The sequence below is a fragment of the Schistocerca serialis genome, chromosome 8, assembly GCF_023864345.2.
Source record: "Schistocerca serialis cubense isolate TAMUIC-IGC-003099 chromosome 8, iqSchSeri2.2, whole genome shotgun sequence".
NCBI classification, from domain to species: Eukaryota; Metazoa; Arthropoda; class Insecta; order Orthoptera; family Acrididae; genus Schistocerca; species Schistocerca serialis.
In genome coordinates this window covers 275,294,489-275,316,271 of record NC_064645.1, presented here as the reverse complement: position 1 = coordinate 275,316,271, position 21,783 = coordinate 275,294,489, and the positions used below count along the sequence as shown (strand labels likewise).

The 21,783-nt window shown below is 38.6% G+C and overlaps 1 protein-coding gene and 1 long non-coding RNA gene across 2 annotated transcripts in view; one reads left to right on the top strand and one right to left on the bottom strand.

Moving 5' to 3' along the window:
* LOC126416076 (uncharacterized) overlaps positions 1-21,783 on the bottom strand; it is a 143,788-nt gene that overhangs the window by 26,058 nt on the left and 95,947 nt on the right. The window lies entirely within an intron of this gene.
* The window catches only part of LOC126416075 (protein unc-80 homolog), a 1,008,688-nt gene that overhangs the window by 910,958 nt on the left and 75,947 nt on the right, over positions 1-21,783 (top strand). Inside the window, exons 58-60 of the mRNA XM_050083557.1 lie at positions 1,391-1,575; positions 16,401-16,566; positions 16,715-16,918. Of these exons, the coding sequence (XP_049939514.1) occupies positions 1,391-1,575; positions 16,401-16,566; positions 16,715-16,918 (555 nt within the window). The remainder of the gene's footprint in view (positions 1-1,390; positions 1,576-16,400; positions 16,567-16,714; positions 16,919-21,783) is intronic.

The window sequence follows — 21,783 nt, the reverse complement described above, 5'->3', positions numbered from 1 at the left end:
CAGACAGCATCACCATGGGTATCGTCTGTCACTGATTGTGGCAGATTTGTTCATCAAAAAGTTTGAGGAGAAAGCCCTAGAACAAAGCAACTAACACCAACCTGTTTCTGCCATTAAGTTGGTGACGTGTTTGTCATTTGGTAGCGTGGATGGGACAGCTTGGTTGATTTGCTCAATCAGCTCAGCTCGCTTCACCTCAACATAAAGTTTTCCACGGAGGTGCAACAGAATGGCATCCTCCCATTTCTTGACATACTGGTGAATTGGAAACCAGCGGGAAAGCTGGGACACAGTTTGTACAGAAATCTTACACACAAAGATCTGTATCTACATGTCTTCAGTAGTCACCACAACTTCCAGCTTGAAGACATTTATGCACACTTGTTCAAAATGCCTGATCCTTCAATGGCCAAGACAGCCTTCCAACTGAGCTGAAGCACCTGGAGGCAACATTCCAAAGGAATGGGTACAACAGCCAGCAGATAAGGCATGTGTTGAGACAGGTTATACCTAGACTACAGCAGTAAGAAAGAGTGAGCACAAATCTGTAACACACTTCCTATTTGTCCAGATAAGTTAGCAGACCCTTGGAATGACATAATTTCAAATGTTATTTCACTCACTTTGAAAGACCTGGACACTACTAGGTTCACTAAAGTATCGTGTACACCTTTGAAAACCATGGGTCCACTAAATCTCCTGCCAAAGCAGCAAGACTTCCATTTGGGAAACTGTATGCATGAAAGAAAAGAGGTTCTGCGAACATAGATGTCATGCTGAATTATGCCAGACTACCAAATCAGCCATGGCTGACTGTTGTTGAAAACTGGACATACTAGAGATTGCAACAAAACCAAGGTACTTAGACTGTCTTCTTTTGGGATTGCATTATTAAAGAGATCATTGAAATTAGGTTTCAAGATGATTTAATTGACAAACATAGTGATCTACAACTGAGTTAGGCATTGAACCTTGCACGAGCCAAGAAAAAGCAAAGAGTTCACCTGCAGTGTGGTCTATGTTTGATAGTAATAGCGAGGAGATGAAAACAGTAGTTTGCAGCCAAGCAGGACCAATCCTACTCCTGTCACCACACCCTGTGGTGACTGCATAAATAGTAAAAAGATTGAAGTGATAGTAAGAGTAATGACCGAAGTATATAGGATGCCGATCCAAGAGAGCAGCAATCATCAGAAAACATGTAGTGTGTTTGTGTGTGTGTGTGTGTGTGTGACAGAGAGAGAGAGAGAGAGAGAGAGAGAGAGAGAGAGAGAGAGAGAGAGAGAGAGAGGGGGAGTTTGTGTTTGAATTCATAATATATTTGCATCTTTCTTATAAAATTGTATGACTTATAACAATAATTTGTTTGATAACAAAACCTGGTTTTCAGCTCTCAAGATCATGATCATATGTTTTGAGAGTGAGTTAGTGACAGATTGGATAAGAATAGCGCGTACTATCAGGGAGATTGGACAGAACAATGAAGGAGGGCTAATATTTTGGAACTTCCTTGATTTTGTTGTTACCCAGAGAACACCATTATTCATCCTCCTGCTGCCATTCTTGCATCAAAAGGTTAGTTTCATTGCTATAATTTTCCTCATACTTTACTGCAGAAATATCAAATGTCATCATATCATTTATAGTAATTATCCTGTTTCTATACAGTTATGCATAAAATTAAACTGAACAAAAAAATTTCACATTGCTTGTTACCATTTAAATAAAACAACATGCAAGAATCATAAAAGTAAGGTTGCAGTTGGTTGAGTCTTCAATGTTTTGTGTATTGAAATTCAGTGGTTTGTTATTCCTTAAGATAAGTAATACTGATTACTTACTCAGCATTTGTCAATGCTTATTAAAGAACGTGTAATGTTAGCTAAAGCTATGATGAATTTTGGTTAATCCCCATCACTGCTTCTTATTATTCCACATGAATTATTGAAAATCAGTTCATAACACAATTAAGAACCCGCTTGTAGTAGTGATACTATGCTGTCTGTTGTACTTGTATAACCTAAAATATTTTAGTGGTTCAGTGCTGTGAATTTGCATAACAAGCAGCAAATAGTCTTTGTGTTGACTAGTTGTCAAGATAATTCTGTCTTCAAATATTATATGTGGCACCAAAGTTGTATATAGGACTACACTTCATAATACTGCTATGAAATTGTGGAGAAATTGGTGAAGCTACTGTGACTACCCCCCATGAACCATGGACCTTGCCGTTGGTGGGGAGACTTGCGTGCCTCAGCAATACAGATGGCTGTACCGTAGGTGCAACCACAATGGAGGGGTATCCGTTGAGAGGCCAGACAAACGTGTGGTTCCTGAAGAGGGGCAGCAGCCTTTTCAGTAGCTACAGGGGCAACAGTCTGGATGATTGACTGATCTGGCCTTGTAACACTAACCAAAACGGTACTGCGAACGGCTGAAAGCAAGGGGAAACTACAGCTGTAATTTTTCCTGAGGGCATGCAGCTTTACTGTATGGTTAAATGATGATGGCATCTTCTTGGGTAAAATATTACGGAGGTAAAATAGTCCCCCATTCGGATCTCCGGGCGGGGACTACTCATGAAGACGTCGTTATCAGGAGAGAGAAAACTGGCATTCTATGGATCAGAGCATGGAATGTCAGATGCCTTAATTGGGCAGGTAGGTTAGAAAATTTAAAAAGGGAAATGGATAGGTTAAAGTTAGATATGGTGAGAATTAGTGAAGTTCAGTGGCCGGAGGAACAAGAATTTCGGTTAGGTGAATACAGGGTTATAAATACAAAATCCAACAGGGGTAATGCAGGAGTAGGTTTAATAATGAATAAAAAAAATAGGAGTGCGGGTAAGCTACTACAAACAGCATAGTGAAAGCATTATTGTGGCCAAGATAGACACGAAGTCCATGCCTACTACGGTAGTAGAAGTTTATATACCAGCTATCTCTGCAGATGATGAAGAAATTGATGAAATGTATGATGAGATAACAGAAATTATTCAGGTAGTTAAGGGAGATGAAAATTTAATAGTCATGTGTGACTGGAATTCGAGAGTAGGAAAAGGGAGAGAAGGAAATATAGTAGGTGAATATGGATTGGGGGTAAGAAATGAATGAGGAAGCTGTCTGGTAGAATTTTGCACGGAGCATAACTTAATCATAGTTAAAACTTGGTTCAAGAATCATAAAAGAAGGTTGTATACATGGAAGAATCCTGGAGATACTAGACTGTATGAGATAGATTATATAATGGTAAGACAGACATTTAGGAACCAGGTTTTAAATTGTAAGACATTTCCAGAGGCAGATGTGGACTTTGACCACAATCTATTGGTTATGAACTATAGATTAAAACTGATTAAACTGCAAAAAGGTGGGAATTTAAGGAGATGGGACCTGGATAAACTGAAAGAACCAGAGGTTGTACAGAGTTTCAGAGAGAGCATAAGGGAACAATTGACAGGAATGGGGGAAAGAAATACAGTAGAAGAAGAATGGCTAGCTCTCAGGGATGAAGTAGTGAAGACAGCAGAGGATCAAGTAGGTAAAAAGACGAGGGCTAGTGGAAATCCTTGGGTAACAGAAGAAATATTGAATTTAATTGATGAAAGGAGAAAATATAAAAATGCAGTAAATGAAGCAAGCAAAAAGGAATACAAATGTCTCAAAAATGAGATCGACAGGAAGTGCAAAATGGCTAAGCAGGGATAGCTAGAGGACAAATGTAAGGACGTAGAGGCTTATCTCACTAGGGGTAAGATAGATACTGCCTACAGGAAAATTAAAGAGACTTTTGGAGAAAAGAAAACCACTTGTATGAATATCAACAGCTCAGATGGGAACCCAGTTCTAAGCAAAGAAGGGAAAGCAGAAAGGTGGAAGGAGTATATGGAGGGTCTATACAGGGGCGATGTACTTGAGGACAATATTATGGAAATGGAAGAGGAGGCAGATGAAGATGAAATGGGAGATACGATACTGTGTGAAGAGTTTGACAGAGCACTGAAAGATCCGAGTCGAAACAAGGCCTGGGAGTAGACAACATTCCATTAGAACTACTGACGGCCTTGGGAGAGCCAGTCCTGACAAAACTCTATCATCTGGTGAGCAAGATGTATGAGACAGGCGAAATACTCTCAGACTTCAAGAAGAATATAATAATTCCAATCCCAAAGAAAGCAGGTGTTGACAGATGTGAGAATTACCAAACTATCAGTTTAATAAGTCACAGCTGCAAAATACTAACATGAGTTCTTCACAGACGAATGGAAAAACTGGTAGAAGCCGACATCGGGGAAGATCAGTTTGGATTCCGTAGAAATATTGGAACACGTGAGGCAATACTGATCCTACGACTTATCTTAGAAGAAAGTTAAGGAAAGACAAACCTACATTTCTAGCATTTGTAGACTTAGAGAAAGCTTTTGACAATGTTGACTGGAATGCTCTCTTTCAAATTCTAAGGGTGGCAGAGGTAAAATACAGGGAGTGAAAGGGTATTTACAATTTGTACAGAAACCAGATGGCAGTTATAAGAGTCAAGGGGCATGAAAAGGGAGCAGTGGTTGGGAAGGGAGTGAGACAGGGTTGTAGCCTCTCCCCGATGTAATTCAATCTGTATATTGAGCAAGCAGTAAAGGAAACAAAAGAAAAATTTGGAGTAGGTATTAAAATCCATGGATTAGAAATAAAAAGTTTTATGTTCACTGATGACATTGTAATTCTGTAGGGACAGCAAAGGACCTGGAAGAGCAGTTGAATGGAATGGATAGTGTCTTGAAAAGGGCATATAAAATTATCATCAACAAAAGAAAAACGTGGATAATGTAATGTAGTTGAATTAAGTCAGGTGATGCTGAGGGAATTAGATTAGGAAATGAGACACTTAAAAGTAGTAAAGGAGTTTTGCTATTTGGGGAGCAAAATAACTGATGATGATCGAAGTAGAGAGGATATAAAGTGTAGACTGGCAATGGCAAGGAAAGCGTTTCTGAAGAAGAGAAATTTGTTAACATCGGGTATAGATTTCATTGTCAGGAAGTCGTTTCTGAAAGTATTTGTATGGAGTGTAGCCACGTGGGCGATAAATAGTTTGAACAAGAAGAGAATAGAAGCTTTCGAAATGTGGTGCTACAGAAGAATGCTGAAGATTAGATGGGTAGATCACATAACTAATGAGGAGGTATTGAACAGAATTGTGGAGAAGAGGAGTTTGTGGCACAACTTGACAAGAAGGAGGGACCGGTTGGCAGGACATGTTCTGAGGCATCCAGGGATCACAAATTTAGCATTGGAGGGCAGCATGGAGGATAAAAATTGTAGAGGTAGACCAAGAGATGAATACACTAAGCAGATTCAGAAGGATGTAGGTTGCAGTAAGTACTGGGAGATGAAGAAGCTTGCACAGGATAGAGTAGCATGGAGAGCCGCATCAAACCAGTCTCAGGACTGAAGACCACAACAACAACAACTGCGACTAAGGATTCTTCCAATTCTCAGTAGACATTGAAGTTGTATATCAGCATCAGTAATGTGCAAATAAATATGAGATAAAAATATATGTGTTTAATCAATGAGACAGTGTTCTCAAAATATATTCTCTAAGCATTTTTATTTTTCTAAAGTATACTGTATACAGTAAGTATGGCATATGCTACATGCATGAAAGTGTGACAGATACTAAATTATTTTTTTCTTTTAGATGATGTATTGCCTATAGGACTTCATTTCATGATCTTTTGCCAATGATCATTTAGTGATTTTTCTGATATTTCAAGTGCACATGTGGCAAGAATTTTCCAAGATTCACACCCTGTTACTGGTAGGTGAATCTTGGACAATGTTAGTCACTCATTCTGCTGACTTTTGACTGAAGATCTCAAGACAAGCATCAACAAGCAACATGTCAAGAAGTGGACATGAAAGAGTCAAAAGTTTTATACTAATTAAAAGTACTAGTCATTCTGCATATGATTGTTAAAAATATTTATTCTGACTGTAGTTTCAACAATTTGTCATTATCTAGTGTAATAGGATATTCAAGCCCATTCTGAAACATTAAGTCATGACATACTGGAAAATAGTTCTCAGCAGTCTGAATACTAATATGTATTATCCATGCTTTCACACACATGTGAGCACAAACCATGTGGCAGGCACAATAACAACAATCAGCTCACATAAAATATATATATATATAATCTCCAGTATGCCCCAGAGTGAATCATTTGTACAGCTAACGTGGACTTCTATACATTAAATCTTGAATTCATTATGTTGGATACATGACCTATTAAAGTAGGAGAGTTCAAAATTTATAATATAATATTCTTGTAGAACTATTAATCAGTTCCAAGAATATATCTGTGTTAATAAAATCTTCTTGGTTTTCAAGCAGAACATTTTGGCTTGAAAACCAAGAATATTCTTTTTCAGGCATGCCACCATGACAGACTCCAAGTACAATATATTAACATAACTACTTGGTTGATATATTAGGATAATGCAAGCAGATGGATCAATATCCCTGCAATAGACCTAGATGCAAGACCTTCCCCATACATCCTCCCACCACCGCCTGCTCTAGTCTGGTCACAGACATCATCGCAACAAAGGCAGGCTTACCAGTGAAACCAATCATGTGATCTACAAGCTAAGCTGCAACCACTGTGCTGCATTCTATGTGAGCTTGACAACAAACTAGCTGTCTGTCTGCATGAATGGCCACCAACGAACTGTGGCCAAGAAACAACAGGACTACGTTGTTGCCGAGCATGCCACCCAACGTGATGTACTTCATTTCAGTGACTGCTTCTCAGTCTGTACTGTTTGGATCCTTCCCACCAACACCAGCTTTTCTGAATTGTGCAGGTGGGAACTCTCCCTGCAGTATATCCTACGTTCCTGTAATCCTTCTGACCTCCACCTTTGTTAGTCATTTTCAGTGCCCATCTAGACCCTTCCCTGTTCCCATTCCAGCACTATGCAGTCCTCTATTCCACCAACACACTCAGTCTTTTTACTTCTCTGCTTTTCTAGTACCCCTCTCCCTTGCCCTCCATATAACCTCAAGATTGCACCTAGCTGCCTTACCCTCTCTTCACCTCGTTCTTGCACGATTCACCAGCAGCACTTACCATCTCCCACCCTTAATGCTAGCCCTCCTGCTCCCCACCCCAGCCTCTTCCTTACCCTCACCCTGTTGCCTCTCCCACCATTGGCTGCTGTTTGTAGTCTGCCATCAGCTGCTCGTGACTGTGGTCATGTGTGTGTGAGTAGCATTTGCATATGTGTGTGTGTGTGTGTGTGTGTGTGTGTGGTCTATTTTTAACAAAGGCCTCATTTGCTGAAAGCTTATATTGTGGCAGTTGTTCTGTTGTACCCATCTGTGACACAGCATCTCTGCTACATGGTGAGTAGCAACTGTCCTTTTCATAAAATTGTTACATTCCACCCCGGATTTTCCATTGTTTGATTTTCCGAACAGATTCATCTTAGTGAAGTGACAGCTGAGAATAGAATCTGCTATTTTAAGATCTTATAATGTGCTGTGCTTGACTGCCAAAAATTCATGTGGAGTATATGTAATAATTGAGAGGAGGGACTACTACTTGAGGTGATGAGTGGCAGATAGTTTCATAAAAGGCAGTAGTAACTGTTATGCCTTCTCCAGAATAGAATAGAAACAAAGAGCGCACATCTGTACTTCTGAAGAAAATGCAGCCTTAGAAGTGGATCCCAAGTTAGGCAAGCATAGGGAATGAAATTAGCTGCGTCTTTAAGAAGAACATTTCCTGCATTTGCCTTCAGTGAGTTAGGAAAACATAAAATTAGATTTTAGCGAAAATAGTATGTCCATATCACCGTATTGTACCCAGGTGTATCAGATGATGGAATTTTGCTGAAAATGGTTACAGAAATAAAGGTTTCATCAAATAGCATCTTTTGTGGAAAATATGTCATTTTTAAAATAACCCAACAGGATTAAGAATCTTTATACAAAACATATTATTACAAAGGTGAACATAAAAAAAATTCCCCCAAATATTTTGTAACAAAGGTGAACCAATTCAAATTATCTTTGGAAAATAGTTGCAGATAATGGCTTAGAAAAGTTTTCTGAAGAAGGAAGGAAATGCAAGTTGGGAAAAGCCTAAGGTATCATAAAGAATGTACAAACTGAATAAAGATTGTCTAACAATGTTGCAATAAAGTGCTACAACAATGCAATCAGAATGCATATTTGCAAGTAAAAGTAAAATTATACAGTATTGTTAGCTCAGAGACCCCCAGCCATCTAACTCATAGGTTTCCTTTCCTAGTGCGCAGTGACATATTTTCTTCCCAAAATTTGAGTGTAGCTGACTGTGACGAGTGCTTGTAGATTTGAGTGCCATGTTTGTGTTGATTATAGTAAGAGAGAGAAGCAGAGGGTGAAATCAGTCCCATTACATAGATTATTCTTTTCAAATAGCATCAAGGGGACCACCAGGCTGTTTGGCACCATCCAATAGACAAGTCACTATCAATATTACATTTGTCCTCACTCTATGGGACAATCTCAAGAGGTTTGCAATTTAATCCAAGATATTGATATGAAGTCCAGTGATCAGGAACTACATGGTACCACCCCTCTTTTGCATAACCAGCCCAATACTACTGCTAAAAATTTCTTCCAGCTGCAGGATTCAAACCAGCTGTCTCTGACTCATCACTGGTGTACAAGCAGATGACCACACTGAAATAAGAAAAATAAAATACTGTTTTCCATTCATTTTGTTCTTTTACCTAATAAAAACTAAACTAAACTCTGCATGAACTGTCTACGTAAGTTCAGTGATACTGACCGGCTGCCATGTCATCCTCAGCCCACAGGCGTCACTGGATGTGGATATGGAGGGGTATGTGGTCAGCACACCACTCTCCCAGCCATGTGGCAGTTTACAAGACCAGAACATCTGCTTCTCAATCAAGTAGCTCCTCAGTTTGTCTCACAAGGGCTGAATGTGCCCCACTTGCCAACAGCACTGAGTAGACCAGGTTGTCACCCATCCAAGTGCTAGCCCAGCCTGACAGCACTTAACTTCAGTGATCTGACGGGAACCAGTGTTAGCACTGCAACAAGGCTGTTGGCTTCAATATGCCAATGATTTAATACTATCTTTTACTTTTAATTGCACTTCAGTCTCCTTTTCCTGTAGTACAAGAATTTCTCAAAGAGTATTTTTCTTAAACAACAACACTTAATTTTTGAGGTCCTACTGGCACACGAGAGCTACAGTTTCAAAATTTTGTATAGACTTATATTTATTGGACTTGTGGTATACATGGATTTTCTTTCATATTTGGTAGTTTTATGTCATGAGGTTTTCTCATGTACAGGGGTACAGTGGATGGGGTGGGAGGTGGAGGGGTGAAATCCCCTGCAGATAATGGTTGTCACTCGAACATAACCTTCAGTGTAGAGAAATGTTATTTTGTGAAGAAATTGGTGGAAAGACCTATTTCACATTTTTTTTCTACACATTGTCAATATATCACTGAAAATAGCCATAATCATTAAATATTTAAATATATGTATTCCAAACTGTTTAATGTAGAATGACCACATAACACACATAGAAGAAAGTGCAAGTGGCAGACTAAAATTTATAGAAATGATTCCAAGGAAATGTAATGCATTTCAACATGAGAGAGTTCACAAATATCTCTTATGAATAATGTATTGATTCATGAGTATTTTCTATCACTATGGAATTTTTACTGTATAGGTTTGATATATGAAACAGAGAATATTCAAAGAACAACTGCATGTTTCATCATTGATATGTTCAAAAATTCTGGAACATCACTGAGTGGGAGAAACTACATGAGAGGAGTTAGATGGACTTACTATTAAAATTCTAAAAATGCACTTTCTATTAACGGTTAGGCAGTGTATTACCCCCCCCCCCCCCCCCCCCCACTTTACATATCTCACAAAATTACAATGATGACAATATTATGAAGGAATAGATTGCTACTCACCACATGACGGAGATGTTGAGTGGCAGAGAGGCACAGCAAAAAGACTGCTTAAAAAGTAAGCTTTTGGCCAAAAGGCCTTCTTCTAAAATAGACAAAACACACACACACACACACACACACACACACACACACACATTGATGCAAACACAACTCACATACACATGACTACATGGCCAGAGACAGTGGTCACTTGTGTGTGTGTGTGTGTGTGTGTGTGTGTGTGTGTTATGTCTATTTGAGAAGAAGACCTTTTGGCTGAAAGCTTACTTGCTTAGCAGTCTTTTTGTTCTGCCTGTCTGCGACTCAACATCTCAACTACAGGGTGAATAGCAATCTGTTCCTTTCATAATATTGTCATTATTCCATCCTGGATTTTCCATTGTCTAAAATTACTATGATAGTGATAGAGAAATTCAGGCTTAGTAACCTTCCAAACTAGTTACATGTGTGTGTGTCCTGGTGACACTGTTGTTATAGCACACAAATTTATTAGTGCTAGTAGAACTCTAAATAACACAACATTTATTTACAAGACACCCACTGTTGAGAAGCAAGTCATTCAGTCTTATAAATTGCGGTCAAAATCACTGTTTCGTAAAAACAGGGTTCATAAACCATTAAACAAATTGTTTGGAAGCAGTTCTAGTCAGTATGGCATAAAAGATTTCTGGACACAATACGATTGTCAAGGATAACTTCTCCCAGTGTAGAAAACAATCTTATCAGAATTTTTTCCTTCAAAATTAATTAACACAAGGTGAGTTGTGTCTTCATTAGGGCAAAGAAGTTCTCACTCTTTAGTTCCATGAAGCGTTGTTAAACAAACAACTGGCAATGCCAAATCAAGGGTGCCTCTTGTGGCTGGCCCGCAAGTAGGTGACTGTCTTATTCACTATATCTATACAAAAGCTTTCCACCAATTATTCTTTCAGCAGATTATCTTCAAATGGACTAGGTGTGGGAAAAATGATATTGGCATAAGTGCCCTCCAGCATACACTTTGAGGTTACACGTGAGTTATATTATTATTATTATTATTATTATTATTATACAAATTTGGCCATTAAAGACCGTGAAAACAGTTATTTCTTGCGCTTCTGGGAAGTCTTCTTTCTCTCAGTCAACACTTCTTTCATTCTTGCGCTGAAGGCGGCTTTTCTCTCTTCCGACCATTTAGTTCCACACGTCTTCTTAATTTTCACACCAAAACCCGGGAATGAATTCAGTTTTTTTCTAAAAAGGTTTCTGTTAAATATTGTTTCCTGATCTATGTCCATTTCTTTTAGATCTCTTTCTGTGTTGATAAACCATAAATTTTTATTTTTTAGATTTGCGATGTACGAAAATATTTGTTTTGTAAGCCTATTCGGGTTCATCCTCATGATGTGAGCCTAAAAGGAGCATCTTCTTTTTCTAATTTCGTCTGTAATTTTGCTGCACTTTGTATACACTTCTTTGTTGCTTTTTAGTCTGTATACAGGCTTGCCTTGATCATCTGTTATTTTCCTGTGTCCAAGAATTGTTGTCACAATTCTTCTTTCACGATTTTCTATCTGTTCTGCGTATGTAAAATTTGCCAGTGTTTCTGATGCATAAAGTATCTGTGGTCTAATGACAGTCTGGTGGTGTCGTGAGTTTAATGTTTTTGGATATACATTTTTTTGAATACATTTGTCTGCAGTAGTGAGTTGCTGTCTCTAGTTTTTGTATTCTAGCCCTGCAGGCTGGATGACCTTTTGCCACAGGCTGAATTAGTTCACCAAGATATTTAAAATGTTTAGATACCTGTATTTTCCCGTATTTCGTAGTTATTTTCTTTGGTGGATTTTTGATATTTGTAATGATTTCTGTCTTTTCAAATGAAATTTGCAAGCTTGCTTTTTCAGCAGTTTCTTTAAGTAATTCTGTTTGTTTTATTGTGTCTTATAACGTGAGTTATAAATATAAATCTAGAACCTTATCCTTAAGATTTCGCAATTTTATCTTCTTCTTCTTTATCACCCATTTCCAGGTTCCCAGATAGGCTTGTGAATCATGGACCTCCATTTTTGTCTGTCTCTCCACCACTCTTCTCTTTGTTTAAGTACAGCTTCTGGATTTCCTCCCCTCATTCCTGTGGATTCCTTACTGTATCTGCCCTGCTCTTTCTAGATCTTCCATGTGGTCTCTTTCCTGTTTATCTTCCCATGAAAGCTTTGTCTTTTTGTACTCTCCCCTGTCCCATTCTCACATTTATACCACTTTAGGTTTGTTGTTTCTATCTTTTCCTGAAGTGGCCTTTTTTTTTTTTTTTTTTTTTTTGTGCGTTTGACACTTCAGAATTTTGTCTCTGCTACCTGCATTTGTCTCTCATCCTTTTGTGTTACAGTCCATATACCACATTCATATCCTAGAAATGGTTCATGATATGTTGAACATAGAACTTTTTTTACGTTCCTTTGGGATTTCTCTGTTCCACAGAATAAACCATTCAGATAGAAGCTGCTTGCTTGCTGTGTTCTTGTATCAAATTTCATTGGCTATTTTACCATCATTTGTGATAACATTTCCTATGCACTTTAAACTTTTGACCACTTCCAAAATTTTCCATTCAGTGTCATCTGAACCCTTCCTTCCTTATGTCCATCCCTTAGGCAGAACTACTGTTTTGCTCTTCTCTGTCTTAACTCTCTGTAGATTTTTCTATCTCACGGTTCCACACATGTACTTGCCTTTGCGTTTTTTCCCTCACCTGACATTACTATGACATCTGCAAAAAAACATAGCTTTTGTTGAATTTTTTCTTAATTTCTGTTGAATATTTTTATCAGTTTTCTCCATGGTTATGATGAATAATATGGAGAACAGCACGATTCCCTGTCATGGACCCATTTCAGTTTTAATCCTTTTTTTCTGTTCTATACTGGCATTTACTCTACTAACACACATTGTGTACAGAGCTCTTATTATTTTTTGAATTGCTAAAAGTCTACGTGATGGTGGGCAGTATCCTGGTATTTAGAAAAAATATATTTGTAAAAATATACTTTGCTGCTATCACTGAATGATGTCAGAGGCTACAGAAAGCAATGCAGAATTTCATATCACTAGAGTCATCTCCTCCAACACCTCCACTCTCATACCTACAAAACAGGTAACTGATAATGAAAATCTTGTACAAAGAAGGCAAAAATCTAATTCCCTATCATTCAGAAAAATATTGTTTTAAATACAGTGTGCTACAGTGTTCTGTACTGGGACCAATATAGTTGCTGCTTGTAAATGATTTGGAATCATCCAGCCCTAACTATACATACATTAAATATTCTGATGACACAAATATTCTTATCGAAGGAAAGACCCCAGAAGAGCTCCAAAATGAAAGCAAAAACAGCACTTCACATATATCAGAATGGTTCAGAATTAACAGTGTCGTAATAAACACACAGAAAACAAACCCTGTTCATCTACATACAGTGCAGAATAAACAGCCTCTAACTGCAACCATAGAATTGTTAGGCAGAAGACTTGAAACTCTAAATACCACTGAATTTCTAGGAGTCTGGATCCGACATGACGTAAGATGGCAGAACCACACACACCATTTGTTATAGTATAAAAATTATTGCTGAATGCACATCAGTGCAACCCAAAAAAATGTGTACTATGCCCAAGCAGAATCACTTCTGACATATGATTTAATTTGCCGCAGAAATTCACCACCCAGCAAAAGCAGTTCCATTGCACAAAAAAACAATTACAAGAGCCATGGAACGCACAGCACCCCAATCTTCATGCAAATCTTCATTTAAAAATCTTTGTATTCCTACATTACCATGCCTATACATCTTAGAAACAATCTTGTTTATAAGGAAAATCATAGATGACAACAGCAAGATTGCTCCAAAAAGCAAAATATCCATTCATAGAACACAAGGAGTAAACAAAATATAAATGTGCAGTTTGCACATACAACACTAAAACAAAAAGAACCCCTGCAAGCGGGGAAAAAACTGTACAACATCCACCTAAAAAACTTAAGGCAATAACTGGCTTGCATAAATTCGAAACTGCAGTTAGTGACTACTTCTTACAGAATTGCTACTATAGTGTTGATGAATTTGTGTCTGCCTTGTAAATATGTGAAAAAATTTAAATACTTTATACAAATAAGGCCTAAATAAGAAATGTGTATGTATAAATTTATTCATGTATTCTATGAATGTGTGAACTGTTGCGACTTACCAAACGAGAATGTGCTGGTAGATAGACATGATAAAAAACACACACACAAACTTCAAGCTTTCAACATATACAGGCCTGTATATGTGCGGATGGATATGTGTGTGTGTGCAAGGGTATACCTGTCCCTTTTTCCCCCTAAGGTAAGTCTTTCCGCTCCCGGGATTGGAATGACTCCTTACCCTCTCCCTTAAAACCCACATCCTTTCGTCTTTCACTCTCCTTCCCTCTTTCCTGATGAAGCAACCATGGGTTGCGAAAGCTTGAAGTTTGTGTGTGTGTTTGTGTTTTTTATTGTGTCTGTCTACCAGCACTTTCTCGTTTGGTAAATCGCAGCATCTTTTTTAATATAGTTTTCCCATGTGGAATGTTTCTTTCTATTGTGTGTGTGTGTGGGGAAAAATATATTAAAAAACAAAGATGCTGTGACTTACCAAACGAGAAAGCACTGGTAGATAGACACAGAGATATATGTGTGTGTGTGTGTGTGTGTGTGTGTGTGTGTGTGTGTGTGTGTGTGTGTGTGTAATCAAAGCCTAAAGTAAGAACTGTGCATGTGTAAAATTTATTTGTGTATTTGTGGACTGTTTTTCCCATATGTTAGACTTACATTGTTGTATGCTGTAAACTATACAACAGTTTCTGTTCAAAATTTATAACTATTAGTTGACTTGTCCTGTTTCACTATGTACCTCTCTAGAATGTCTGGCAAATAAATATACAGTACAGTACTATATAATATCTGTTGACCCAATGAGAGTTGTTTGTATAAAGTTTCAGAAACGAACATTTGACATGATCTTTACATTAAGACATGTAATGGAGAAAAGATGGGAATCTGGAAAAAGAGATGGTGATGACATTTACTGGTATTGAGAAAACCTATGACATCATGCTTAGACAGCTAGTCTGAGAAAAATTAACGAATAAACATGTTAGTACAGCAAAATTGCAAACAATATGGCTTTAGTTGCATCTCTTCTTAATTTCATTTAATAGTATGATTCGAATGGTTCAAATGGCTCTGAGCACTATGGGACTTAATATCTGTGGTCATCAGTCCCCTAGAACTTAGAACTACTTAAACCTAACTAACCTAAGGACATCACACACATCCATGCCCGAGGCAGCATTCGAACCTGCGACCGTAGTGGTCACGCAGTTCCAGACTGAAGCGCCTAGAACCACATGGCCACACCGGCTGGCTAATAGTATGAATTTCCTCCATGACCATGATGAATAGTATAGGAAACAGCACACTTCCCTGTCATAGATTTATTTCAACTTTAGACCATTTTGTTTATTTCTTTTCTCAAACTTGACTGACCAAAAATTAGCTTTTCGTGACGCATTCTGCTAGCTAATAATCATGACAATTACAAGCACTTTCCTTTTCTCTGCCATCTTCATGATTGTGATTTAGAAAAAAAATCTGGTGCATATTGTAAATGATAGATTTTCCTTTACGTTCTTTAATGAACTTTCATTTTCATAATATTCTTACATAAATCTCCAGTACTGCATATTATTGATTCAAAACTGTAATTATCAAAATTTATGGCAGTGATAACATCACATTAGAGAGGTTATTTTCATCACTTTTCCATTAATCTTCTCATATTTATATCAGAAATTCATATTTTAAAAACCTTTCAATTTTGATGGAAAATGCCAGTGCATGTTATTTCAAAAATATGGTTCTGTCTAAAGTGCAATTTTTAATTTTGGTAGAAGCTCTTTCAGGTGGAATAAAGTTTACTCTGGGTCCCTGTTGCTGGTGAAAATATTCAAAATCACAGTAGTTGAACAGATGCTATTTGTATCACACTAAACATCAGTCCACATAAATTTGTCCCCCCCCCCCTTTTCCCTGTCCACCCCCTCTGCTCCTCCTCCATTTTGATGTTAAGAAGATTTTGTGGCTCCAGTGAATGCATCCAATAACAGAATCCTTCACCAAACTCAAGGTTGAGCATCATTGTCATTGTGAAGTCACAGTTGTACAGACCAGAATGATTATCTCAGTTATAAGAAATGTGAAAAGCCTAAGAAGATGGTGAGGATATAGAAAAATATTCCAGGAATCTCTGGTCGAGCGTCAGTATATGTAGTCTGTTTAAATAGTGATATTTTCTATAGCAGTGCTATTGTTTACAGGTCAACCAGCCTCCAGCATCAGATCAAGAAAGACATATGCAACACATTATCAGAGAAAAACTGCGTGGACTAAATTTACCCACGCCAAAAGGGCGTGGATCTTTGCTGATGGACTTAGCTCATGAAATGAAAGAACTAAAGGAAGAGTTAGAGGATAATCAGTATGGTAAATATACCTGAAACTACTGGTTTCAAAAGATTTATAGAAATGGGCAGTGGCACTTGCATCCAGTTTTATTTTATATCATGTGACATAGAAATATTTTTTTGTTACCTAACAGGAAATGTCAGTGAGTTATTCTTTATATATGCAGATGATCAACGGGAAAGTAGACATGCTACAACAGTAGCTGACCCTCCAGTTCCAGAACCTGCAACTACCACTTCAAGGCCAGGTCGATCTTCTCTAATAGCAGATCTGTTAACTGGTGAATTGGGCTGTTCCAGAGAATCCAATAATAAAAACAACAATGATGCAGCTGGTGGCCACAGTTTACCACAATCACAAAAGCACAGAGGTATTTCGACGCATCACTTTTTATCTACTCTCAAAATGGCTGCAACATGCTGTTTACTTAGTTATCTGAGCTTCAGTGTGAAAATACTCAGCTGATTCAATTAATGGACAAGACAAAATATTTTTCATTCCATTGGGATGAACTTATTCTTTACTCTGATGTCATATATATTAATATGTATTATTATATATGAAAGCGCTGGCAGGTCGATAGACACACAAACAAACACAAACATACACACAAAATTCAAGCTTTCGCAACAAACTGTTGCCTCATCAGGAAAGGGTCATTTTTATATGTATTATAATATATTATTGTAACATAGTGATTTTATTCTTTTTCTGATTTGGTGAATTTTACTGGTTACAAAAGGTAGACATACAGGGTGAAGCGAAATTCGCACACTCGGGCTTCACAGCATCACTCCTCACATGAGAGAGATAAAAAAAATGTCTCTTTCATTTCGTCTGGCAAGTACATCCGGCAGAAAAAGGACGTTAAAGAGTGGCAATCTGATGACACTGTAACCATATGTACAGTAACAGTCTCTGTCAACACACATAAGTCTTGCTCTCAAGTTGGTACAGTGGGTAGACTTTTGGGTTACCACGCAGGAGGTCGAGGGTTCGATCCTGGATTGAGGCACTTTTTTTTTTTTAATTTGCTTATTTCATTTTGACATTTTGTTCTGTAATATACACCATTTCTTAGGTCACATGTATCCTAAATTTAAAGATTTTGTAACACTCAAAATAACAAATACCTTGAATGAGATTTTCACTCTGCAGCGGAGTGTGCGCTGATATGAAACTTCCTGGCAGATTAAAACTGTGTGCCCGACCGAGAATCGAACTCGGGACCTGTGCCTTTCGCGGGCAAGTGCTCTACCATCTGAGCTACCGAAGCACGACTCACGCCCAGTGCTCACAGCTTTACTTCTGCCAGTATCTCATCTCCTACCTTCCTAACTTTACAGAAGCTCTCCTGCGAACCTTGCAGAACTAGCACCACTGAAAGAAAGGATATTGCGGAGACATGGCTTAGCCACAGCCTGGGGGATGTTTCCAGAATGAGATTTTCACTCTGCAGCAGAGTGTGCGCTGATATGAAACTTCCTGGCAGATTAAAACTGTGTGCCCGACCGAGACTCGAACTCGGGACCTTTGCCTTTCGCGGGCAAGTGCTCTTCGCAGGAGAGCTTCTGTAAAGTTTGGAACGTAGGAGACGAGATACTGGCAGAAGTAAAGCTGTGAGTACCGGGTGTGAGTCATGCTTTGGTAGCTCAGATGGTAGAGCACTTGCCCGCGAAAGGCAAAGGTCCCGAGTTCGAGTCTCGGTCGGGCACACAGTTTTAATCTGCCAGGAAGTAACAAATACCTTGTTAGACAAATAAGAAATATACTGTTGAAACAAATGACCTGTCATAGGACAGAATAACTACAAAAACAATGTCAGTTTTGAGATGCTGAAGATGATAGCACAGTACAATAACACAACATCTACTTGTCATTTATACTACATGTAATATGAATGCTCAGGTGTCACATATTAGCAACCATTGATAATAATAATGTCCATATTAATGACCACATGACCTTCACAACAGAATACATTGTCTTCAGAGCAACAGATGCTCATAGCGACCTCCCTGCATGTCCAAACATTGCGCAACCTGCCGGTTGGACCCTTTGCAGCAAAGCTGCATCCACAGTAACAAAAGCATCAGGAACATGCACTACCAATTGTTCTACATTCATCAGCAGAGTAGAGAACACATGCCCCTTCAGGTGCCCCCACAGGAAGAAATCCATGGGATTTATGTCAGGTGAACATGTTGGCCATACAACTGGACCTCCAAGTCTGAGCCATTTCCCTAGAAATGTTCTGTCCAAATACTGTCTCACATTAATTTCAGAGTATGGAGGTGCACCGTCATGTTGGAACCATATCCTCTGCTGAACATGTAGTGGAACATCTTCCGGCGTAACAGACAGATAGTTTGAGAGGAATGCATTATACCTTCATGCAGTCATCTGGTCAGGCAACATGTAGGGGCCCAAACACCTGTCTTTCAATATTCCAGCCCAGAAATTGATACCAAAGCGAACTGGATATCCACAATTGTGGGCGACGTGCAGGTTAACCTCACACCAATGGTGGGAGCATTGTGCATATTGAAGACATCCTCACGAGTGAATGCTGCTTCATATGGCCCAATTACACTGTTCACAAAGTCATCATTGGCTTCCTGTTGTTGTTGGAACCATTCACAGAATTGCATCTGCTGATGGCGATCTGCAGGATGCAGGTGTTGCATGAAAGCATAATGATAGGGGTGCAGCCCATCCTCATGCAGCACATTACTGACCATGTGTTGCGAGACATGCAACTGCCTTGCTATGCTGTGTGTACTTCGCCTAGGTTCTTGGCATATGACCTCCAGAATAGCTCCCTCAGTAGCTGGAGTACAGCAAGTCCGTGGAAGACTTCTGTCACATGATGGTGGAAGAAGAGAACCTGACTCTCGAAGGTGCAGCTCCAGACGGCGAAACACATTTTTATCCGGTTGGCATCGACGAGGATATCTAGCTGCATATTCATGAGTGGGAACAGCAGCCCGGTTATCAGACGCACCAGGGACCACAAGCTTATACACATATTCATCATTTGTGTATCCCATATGTCTGCCACACTGGTTTAGAGGTTTACTATGAGAAAATTCGATACGTGTATGCATGTACGTTGGAGTCCGTCACAGGTGCATTACTCCTCACACAGCTAGTCCTTGTCTGGTGGACAGTACAAATAGTATAAACACACCGTCAGTCCTGTGTGCTATTCCACCTAACGCACATTACCCCTCTGACAGATATTGTTCTGCATGTTTCATCCTGACACCGCTAATTCTGAAATGTTCAGTTTCAAATTACGCTGTTTCCATGATGGTAATAGACGTGATGTTTTCACAATCCCATTGATAGAATAATAATAATAATAATTCCCGTGGAGGCCCAGGAAAAGAATAGGCCTCCGGTATGTTCTGCCAGTCGTAAAAGGCTACGAAAAGAACAAACCACTAATAGGGCTAACCCCCCTTTTAGTGTGATTAGTTGGTTCAGGACAGAACTAAAGAAGCCTCGGACAAGCGCCGTCATGGTCGGGGACGACGCTTGAACCCTATGCCCGCCCACAATGGTAACGACACTGCTAGCCAACTGGAAAATGATTCAAATCCAAATAGAGGTGTTTTGCAGGATATGCTTCCTGCAACCACCCTAGAAGGAAAACAAAGACAGAGGATGAGATAGTCAGATGAAGTTAATTGACACCTCATGTTCTGTTATTACCAAGCAACAAACCTAGGAACCAACACAACTGGATACAGATCACAACTATACACAACATTTATTACCAGATACCCAGAATTAAAATTTTTAACAGAACAACGACTAGCTGATCAGATCCATGTAATAATCAAAAATAACAGGATACCCCAGTCAGAATTAGAAAACATCAAACAACAAGTACAACAAATACTGGAACAAAATAATGTGCAATCAGAAGAAGAAGAAAATACAGTAATGGACTCAAACATCCCAGAGCAAACAAACAAAGAACAACACACATCAATTAAACAGTCAGAGGAAAATGAAATCTTAAGACAGCCACCAGAACAAGCACAAATAGAACACGAAGTAACACACATGTTAGATATAGAAGAAAAATTTCAGCTGACATATATAGAATACAAAGACACAAATACAGACATTAGACCATTCTTGCATAGACCGCCAAATAACCCACAAGTCGAAACAACAATAAAAACTATCAACACAATCATACACAACAAAATAAATGAAAACACAACTATGGAAGAGTTACAACTACTGGTTTATATAGGAGCACTCACTACACTAAATGTACACACTAGGCAGAGATCAGAACCAACCAACACACAGAAGAAACCCACAAAACCAGCATGGCAACACAGGCTACAGATCAGAATAGAAAAACTGAGAAAAGACATCAGACAGTTAACACAATTTATAAGAAATGAAATGTCAGGAAAAAAACGAAAAACATTGGGTAAAATCTCACAACAAGAAGTGATAGAGCAATTAGATGAAAAGAAGCAGAAATTACAAGCATTGGCCAAACGACTTAGAAGATACAAAAAAAGCGAAAATAGAAGGAAACAAAACCAAACATTCAAGAAATTTTACCAGACAATTGATAACACACACATTAAAATAGACAATCCACCAAACATAACAGACATGGAACACTTCTGGAGCAACATATGGTCAAACCCGGTACAACATAATAGGCATGCACGGTGGATACAAGCAGAAACAGACTCATACAAGATGATACCACAAATGCCTGAAGTGATAATTTTGCAACATGAAGTCACCCAAGCAATTAATTCTACTCACAATTGGAAAGCCCCTGGAAAACATAAAATAGCAAATTTCTGGCTAAAGAAATTCACCTCAACACATTCACATCTAACTAAATTATTTAACAGTTATATTGCAGACCCATACACTTACACATGGAATAACTTATCTGAAACCTAAAGTTCAAGCAGACACAGCAAACCCAGCTAAATATCGCCCCATAACATGCCTACCAACAATATACAAAATATTAACTTCAGTCATCACACAGAAATTAATGACACATACAACACAGAACAAAATTATAAATGAAGAACAAAAAGGCTGTTGCAAAGGAGCACGAGGATGTAAAGAGCAACTGATAATAGATGCAGAGGTGACATATCAAGCTAAAACTAAACAAAGGTCGCTACACTATGCATACATTGATTACCAAAAAGCTTTTGATAGTGTACCCCACTCATG